General features: G+C 41.2%; 2 protein-coding genes across 2 annotated transcripts in view; one reads left to right on the top strand and one right to left on the bottom strand.

The window, feature by feature from the left end:
* The window catches only part of SSBP1 (single stranded DNA binding protein 1), a 348,477-nt gene that overhangs the window by 41,127 nt on the left and 299,388 nt on the right, over window positions 1–7,962 (bottom strand). The gene's annotated exons all lie outside the window — the stretch shown is intronic.
* DENND11 (DENN domain containing 11) overlaps window positions 2,167–7,962 on the top strand; it is a 42,980-nt gene continuing 37,184 nt past the window's right edge. The window contains exon 1 of the mRNA XM_070756345.1: window positions 2,167–2,668. Coding sequence (XP_070612446.1) covers window positions 2,413–2,668 — 256 coding nt within the window. The 5' untranslated portion in view covers window positions 2,167–2,412. The remainder of the gene's footprint in view (window positions 2,669–7,962) is intronic.

Below are 7,962 nucleotides of genomic sequence, written 5' to 3'. Positions count from 1 at the left end.
AGGGATACTGTGTGAGAGCTGTTTTAATGTACAGGGGTATTCGTGGTATTATTGATATCCATCACCAGAATCATTTTGAAGGAGGTGGTATATAACACAGAACTGTCAAATACTGTATATTACATAATAAGTAGTTGTATAAGGAGGCCTGTAATCCTTAAAGCTCCTGCTCACTATGTGACAATCATAATGTGGTTTTAGAGTATTGTGTGAAACTTCGTCATAATGTTTGTAAAACCTGATCTATAACTTAAAATTCTGTGTGAACCCAAGCCTGGTGAAGAGATCGTTCAATAAACCATTCTTAAGCCTAGCCTAAGTTAGTGTAAGGTGTGACTCAGGCAGCTGATGGCATTTTGGTTCATTTGGTATAATTTAGACTCCCCTTTCACTATGCAATTTGGCAGTTCGAATCTCACCAGACTCAAGGTTGACTCATCCTTCCATCTTTCTGAGGTCGGTAAAATGAGGACCCAGATTGTTGGGGGCAATATATGCTGACTCTACAAACAGCTTAGAGGGCAGTGAAGTGGTATAAGTGCTACTGCTATTGTTATGTTCGGGTGGCTTTTCGAGCTTGTTTAATTTTAATTCCGGCAAATAATTTTTGTGGCTGATGTTATGAAAGCTGAGGCTGTGCGGTTAGTTTAAAAGTTATTACAGATTTTAATCACGTTCAAAGCCACTGAGCCAAAGTGCTCAGCAAATCACTCCCTGACTGTGTCAGCAATGGATTTGATTAAATATAAAATGAAATAAAATCTCCTTGGCGTCCGTTGCAAAACTCTGCATGCAAATCCCAAAGGCCCCATCTAGCGGTCATTGGAAATTTTGCAATCCAGATCTGGGTCTCCTACTCCGAGGAAATGTACTGACAAGGTGTAAACACCATTGTATTCAGAAATATGAATACAACAAGCCCTGTGCGGTTTTAAAACACGGGGCTCAGTGGCTAATGGATCTTACAGGGAACTGTTTTGCACTTCTATTTGTGCTAGTTTTTCCTCATCATTCCTATCACCCTTTTCCTCTCACTTAGGACTGTAGGACTGTAGCATGTTGCTTGTATCCTTAAGATTTTTATTAATATTGATTGTTTCTTCATTGTTTCTTTGACCCCTATGACAATAGTGAAGTGTTGTACCACATGACTCTTGACAAATCTATATTTTCTTTTATGTACACTGAGAGCATCTGCACCAAAGACAAATTCCTTGTGTGTCTAATCACACTTGGCCAATAAAAATTCTATTCTATTTACTTATTTTATTTGTTTGTTTTGTTTCGTGCATAATGTAGGTATGTGGAGAAATAATCGTACAGTACGTATATGAAGAAAAGATTAGAAAAACATTAGAGATAATAATATTCATATACATGATGCTAGTAAAACATAGAGAGACATTAGGACAGGGGATGGGAGGCACGTTGGTGCACTTATGCACGCCCCTTACTGACCTCAAAGGAATCTGGAGAGGTCAACAGTGGACAGTCTAAGGATAAAATTTTGGGGGTTAGGAGATGACACAACAGAGTCTGATAGTGAGTTCCAAGCTTCAACCACTCTATTATTATTATTATTATTATTATTATTATTATTATTATTATTATTATTTACATTTGTATGCTGCCCCTCTCCGAAGACTCGAAGATATAAATGCAATTGCATTAAATTATATATATATATATATATATATATATATATATATATATATATATATATATATATATATATATATATTTTTATTTTATTTTTTTATGTCGGATCACCCTGGTATATTTGAAGGAACATCACAGCTCCTTTTTGCCTCTAGGCCCAACCCAGGGCCACTTCAAGGCAGTTAATTTATTTATAGCCGACAACTATATTCTGTATATGGGCTATGCTTAGGTCATGGTTAAGGCGATAGTTCTAAGCTTTCTAGACCCAGGATTGTAAGTCTAGTCTATTCGGTTGCGAGTTCCTTTCTATTCTATTCTATTCTATTTCAATACTACAATACTACTGACGTTCAATGCGAATAAAGCTTTCAATTCTGTGTGTGTGGGTGGTGGTGGTGGTGGGCTGTTTTGAGGCAAAATGGGACCGACTTCTAGCCGAACGAAGCTGGAGGAAGGATCTGGTTCAGGCAATCCTGAGGCGCTTCTCCTCGACGGCCAGACGGGCGCGGGTGGCGTTGGTTGCTTTCCCATTAAAAGCCATGCAAAGGCTCGGGCTCTACCTTCCCGGCCTTGCGGCGTTCGCCGGCACAAAGCGTCGGGGCGCCGAAAACCTTTGCCCGAGCCAGGCCCGTCGGCTTCTCCTCCGCGGCTCTGCCGGGGGAACCCAGCCAGGCGGTGGGTGACGGGAGGGGAGGAGAGGAGGCTGCTCAAGCGCCGCCCTTCGTCTCCGCGCGCCGCAGCTGGCCGGCCATGGTGGAGCAAGCCGACGACGCACCGCTCCTCTTCTGGGCCGAGGGCCCGGCCGTTTCCTTCCCGGAGCCCGAGGAAGCCGGCACCTGGGGGGAAGGCCGCCAGCCCTCCTCCTCCTCCTCGGCTTGGAGGAAAGGCGGCAAGGGGGAGCCGGGGGGCGCCGGTCCCGGGAGGCGGCTCCAGGAGCAGGAACCGGCGCAGGTGGAGGAAGACCAGATCGTGGCAGTCTTCGTGGTCACTTTCGACTCTCGCACAGGTAAGATGGGCAGCTGTCCGTCAAAGCCGGGAATGCTGGATCTCCCTCCGTGGGGAATGGGGAGGGGGAGAGGAGAGGAGGAAGCATCCCCTCACCCCCCTGTGCGCGACCCAGAGTTGCAGCTAAAGGATGGCTTTCTCTCTGGAGTCATTCTGCTAAGGCCAGGGATTTGCACCAGAGTCCTTTCTTTTGGGGAGTTCAGATGTCCAAGTCTCCAAAAACCGAGTCTTTCTGACCATTTATTTATTTTATTTATTTGTTTTGTCAAGTATATATTGGAGGTATGAAAACATGTAATAATATTCATATACGTGATATTAGTAATAAGAAAAAAAGAAGAAGAAACATTAGATATAATAATATCCAGATGGATGGTACTAGTAAAAAATAAAAGAAACATTAGGACAGGGGATGGAAGGCACGATGGGGCACTTATGCACTCCCCTTACTGACCTCTTAGGAATCGGGAGAGGTCAACAGTGGATAGTCTAAGTCTAAGGGTAAAGTTTTGGGGGTTACGAGATAATACTGCAGAGTCTGGTAGGTGAGTTCCAGGCATCAACTACTCGGTTACTAAAGTCATATTTCCTGCAGTCAAGTTTGGAGTGGTTTACATTAAGTTTGTGCCTGTTATGTGCTCGTGTGTTGTTGTGGTTGAAGCTGAAGTAGTTGTTGACAGGAAGGACGTTGTAGCAGATGATTTTATGGGCTATGCTTAGATCGTGTTTAAAGCGACGTAGTTCTAAACTTTCTAAACCAAGGATTGTAAGTCTAGTTGCATAGGGTATTCAGTTGTGAGTGGAGGAGTGAAGGGCTCTTCTGTCCAGAGTGCCTTTCTATCTTTCCCTCCCCATCAAATTTATTTCTGTTTGAGCCTGGGGATGTGCAGTGAGCTGTCTTTGACACCCCCCCCCCCTGTGAAACCCATTTTTCCCCAGAATGGGTTTCTGGAAAAAAACCTTTACCCTTAGACTATCCACTGTTGACCTCTCCCGATTCCTAAGAGGTCACTAAGGGGTGTGCATAGGTGCACCAGAGTGCCTTCTGTCTCCTGTCCTAATGTTTCTCTCTTACTAATATCATGTATATAAACAATGTTATATCTTTGTATACTACCAATACATACTTGACAAAACAAATGAATAAAACAAAGTGGGTATCTTCAGCTTCTGCCTGGGGCCCCTGGAATTGAAAATACATTTGGTGCGTGTACATTTCTAGCTTCTTTCTAGGACTATTTGCACAAAGAGATCGTTCTTCCTTATTTTGGATGCATTGTCTATTGAAACCCAGGTCTTTCCCAACTTATTTACTACACCAGAAAATGGGAATTTAGCAGTTGCTTTCAAAGCAAAATTATAGGATTGTTCCCTATAACATGGCCAAGGTTTCACATTGGTGAGATTAAATGCCTTGGAAAAGAGCATTCATTTTTCGACAGGCTGTAAGCACCCACCCACAATTCTAGGCCTCATTTTGTTCCATCCTCCTTATTCCTTCTCTTTTCCCCCCTTACACATTACTGTTCTTAATGGGGAAAGGGAGAGGTTATTCAGGAATGAGTAGATACCAGGCCTGGCCAGTCTGTTTGGTTTTTAATCTTGAGATTCATCAGCAGACTCAAGCCGGTGGATATGAAGATAGATATGGACAAAGAGTTAAATAATAGGCTATTTGTGTTCAGATGCTAGTTGCCTCAGAAAATGGAAGCATTATATACATTTTCCATTGATCCATTGATTTAGGGGTAATGATTTCTGATAGTCTCAAAATGGGTGAACAGTGCAGTCAGGCGGTAGGGAAAGCAAGTAGGATGCTTGGCTGCATAGCTAGAGGTATAACAAGCAGGAAGAGGGAGATTATGATCCTGCTATATAGAGTGCTGGTGATGTGCTCAGTTCTGGAGACCTCACCTACAAAAAGATATTGACAAAATTGAACGGGTCCAAAGACGGGCTACAAGAATGTTGGAAGGTCTTAAGCATAAAACATATCAGGAAAGACTTAATGAACTCAATCTGTATAGTCTGGAGGACAGAAGGAAAAGGGGGGACATGATCGAAACATTTAAATATGTTAAAGGGTTAAATAAGGTCCAGGAGGGAAGTGTTTTTAATAGGAAAGTGAACACAAGAACAATGGGACACAATCTGAAGTTAGTTGGGGGAAAGATGAAAAGCAACATGAGAAAATATTATTTTACTGAAAGAGTAGTAGATCCTTGGAACAAACTTCCAGCAGACGTGGTTGATAAATCCACAGTAACTGAATTCAAACATGCCTGGGATAAACATATATCCATCCTAAGATAAAATACAGAAAATAGTATAAGGGCAGGCTAGATGGATCATGAGGTCTTTTTCTGCCGTCAGTCTTCTATGTTTCTATGTTTCTATCCATATTCTGTCGCCTTCAAGTGAAGAGGACAATTGAAGGTAACGAAGGATGCTCCTTGAGAATCTTTGGAAGTTTTCCACACAATGCAGAATCTAGAAAAATCATGTATGTATGTTCCAAGCCTAGGGATTTGCTTGTGGTTCCCTCCAAATACCCTTTTTTCTTCTTCAGCTTCATGGGGTGGGATGGGAAGTTGCAGCCAGTGAAATATTGGGAGTCAATCTTTTGAAAATCACTAAAATCTCATCACAATTCCTGATTCCTTCTATTTATCTATGCAGCAAATATTGTACAAGAGCACATGGGTATAAATGGTAACATATGTATTATTCTTGCTCCTTTCCAACCTCTCAGTTTTAGAAACTCTGTTCATATTTGAAAATTTATTTATTCATTCATTCATTCATTCATTCATTCATTCATTCATTCATTTATTCATTTATTTATTTATTTATTAGATTTGTATGCCGCCCCTTTCCGTAGACTCGGGGCGGCTCACAACATAATAAAACAATTCATAACAAATCTAATAATTTACAATTTAAAATTTAAAGTAGTTAAGAAAACCCCATTTTTAAGCATACATACCTACAAACATACCATATATAAATTATATATTTATGTCTTTACTGTAAATAAATACTTTATTTACAGAAATATTTAAACACCCCACTCCCCCACCCCAAATATTTTCCTCTTCAGCTGCTGTGATAGTCAGATCATTCAAATAGTGACTTCTGCTCAATTTTTGCTGAACAAGTCAAGAACTATGTAGCAAGAACAATCCCTGGTTTGTGGACTTGAATGGGAACAAGCCAGGAGCTTTGGTTTGGGTGACAAATACATCTTTTGATTCCTCGTTGGTTTAAGTGTTTCTCTAGGCAAGAGGAATAGGCTACATGAAGGATAAATCATGATTCTTTTGCAATCTGTGTTACCTTTGCTGCCGTCATATGGACTTTACCGTTCTATGGAAGTAGAGACCCTTGTGTAATGTGTACTAGGAGGGCTTGGGTGTAATGTTCACAGGTCACAGAGCGACTGACTGCTTTATCGCCTAAAGCAGTGTTTCCCAACCTTGGCAACTTTATATTTTTATTTTATTTATTAGATTTGTATGCCGCCCCTTTCCGTAGACTCGGGGCGGCTCACAACATAATAAAACAATTCATAACAAATCTAATAATTTACAATTTTAAATTTAAAGTAGTTAAGAAAATCCCATTTTTAAGCAGACATACCTACAAACATACCGTACATAAATTATATAGGCCCTGGGGAGATATCTCAATTCCCCATGCCTGATGACAAAGGTGGGTTTTGAGGAGTTTACGAAAGGCAAGGAGGGTAGGGGCAGTTCTAATCTCTGGGGGGAGCTGGTTCCAGAGAGTCGGGGCTGCCACAGAGAAGGCTCTTCCCCTGGAGCCCACCAATTGACATTGTTTAGTTGACGGGACCCGAAGAAGGCCGACTCTGTGGGACCTAATCGGTCGCTGGGATTCGTGCATCAGAAGGTGGTCTTGGAGATATTCTGGTCCGATGCCATGAAGGGCTTTATAGGTCATAACCAACACTTTGAATTGTGACCGGAAATTGATCGGCAACCAATGCAGACTGCGGAGTGTTGGTGTGACATGGGCATACCTAGGTAGGCCCATGACTGCTCTCGCAGCTGCATTCTGCACGATCTGAAGTTTCCGAAAACTTTTCAAAGGTAGCCCCATGTAGAGAGCATTACAGTAGTCGAACCTCGAGGCATTCGCTGGCTGGGGAATTGTGGGAGTTGAAGTCCAAATATCTTCAAGTTGCCAAGGTTGGGAAACACTGGCCTAAAGATAAGTCAGTATGATTTCTTGCTGAAGAAAAAAAAAATCCTGTGTATCCAGAAACTTTATTTCAGTACCGCCTCAGTCATAATGATGCTGTTGGCAGTATACTGTGCCCTCAGATGCCAATCATAGATATCAGATTACACCGAGTCATTCAGTGACAATTATACAGGCATCCAGAAGTAAGAGTATCTGCAGGTGTGTGTGTGTGTGTGTGTGTGTGTGTGTGTGTGTGTGTATGAATGACCCAAGTGATCAAAATCTTGCCCTGTGTTAACTTGCATATAAACATTGCACACAGGTAAAAAATACTGCAGAACAGTCAAGATATACACTGCTCAAAAAAATAAAGGGAACACTTAAACAACAGAATATAACTCCAAGTAAATCAAGCTTCTGTGAAATCAAACTGTCCACTTAGGAAGCAACACTGATTGACAATCAATTTCACCTGCTGTTGTGCAAATGGAATAGTTAGTGCAAATGAAATATTCAGTGAGAATATTTCATTCGTTCAGATCTAGGATGTGTTATTTGAGTGTTCACTTTCTGCTTCCTATATTCCAGTTTTAAAACAGGTTCTGGGTAAAGTTATTTATGGTTTCCTTGTAAGAATTAAGCCATTATTACTGCAACATTGAAGTGATGTAACCCTTTTTTTTGTGTATTCACTGTTCTTCGGAACATCTCAATACTTCCTTTTCTTGTGTGGAATTTTTGGTTTTCTACTTTGTTCCATCCTTGGGCAGGACAATGGATTCCCAGTTGCAAATATGCCCTTTGCTAACATGTATGGACAATGGTGACATGATGCCATCATTTTAAAAAGCCTTTTATACAGGTTGTCCTTGACTTACAAGAGTTCATTTAGTGACCGTTCGAAGTTATGATGACACTAAAAAAAGTGACATGTCACACGTATGCCCATTGAAACATCCATATGATCACGTGATTTACATTTGAATACTTGACAGCTGGTTCATATTTATGATTTATGGTTACAGTGTTCTGGAGTCATGTGCTTATCTTTGTGACCTTCTGACAGTAAGGTCAATGGGGAAGCCAGAT

This window comes from Erythrolamprus reginae, chromosome 6 (genome assembly GCF_031021105.1).
Source record: "Erythrolamprus reginae isolate rEryReg1 chromosome 6, rEryReg1.hap1, whole genome shotgun sequence".
Lineage (NCBI taxonomy): Eukaryota > Metazoa > Chordata > Lepidosauria > Squamata > Dipsadidae > Erythrolamprus > Erythrolamprus reginae.
The sequence above is the reverse complement of the archived record's forward strand: the minus strand, read 5'-3'. Positions and strand labels throughout refer to the sequence as shown.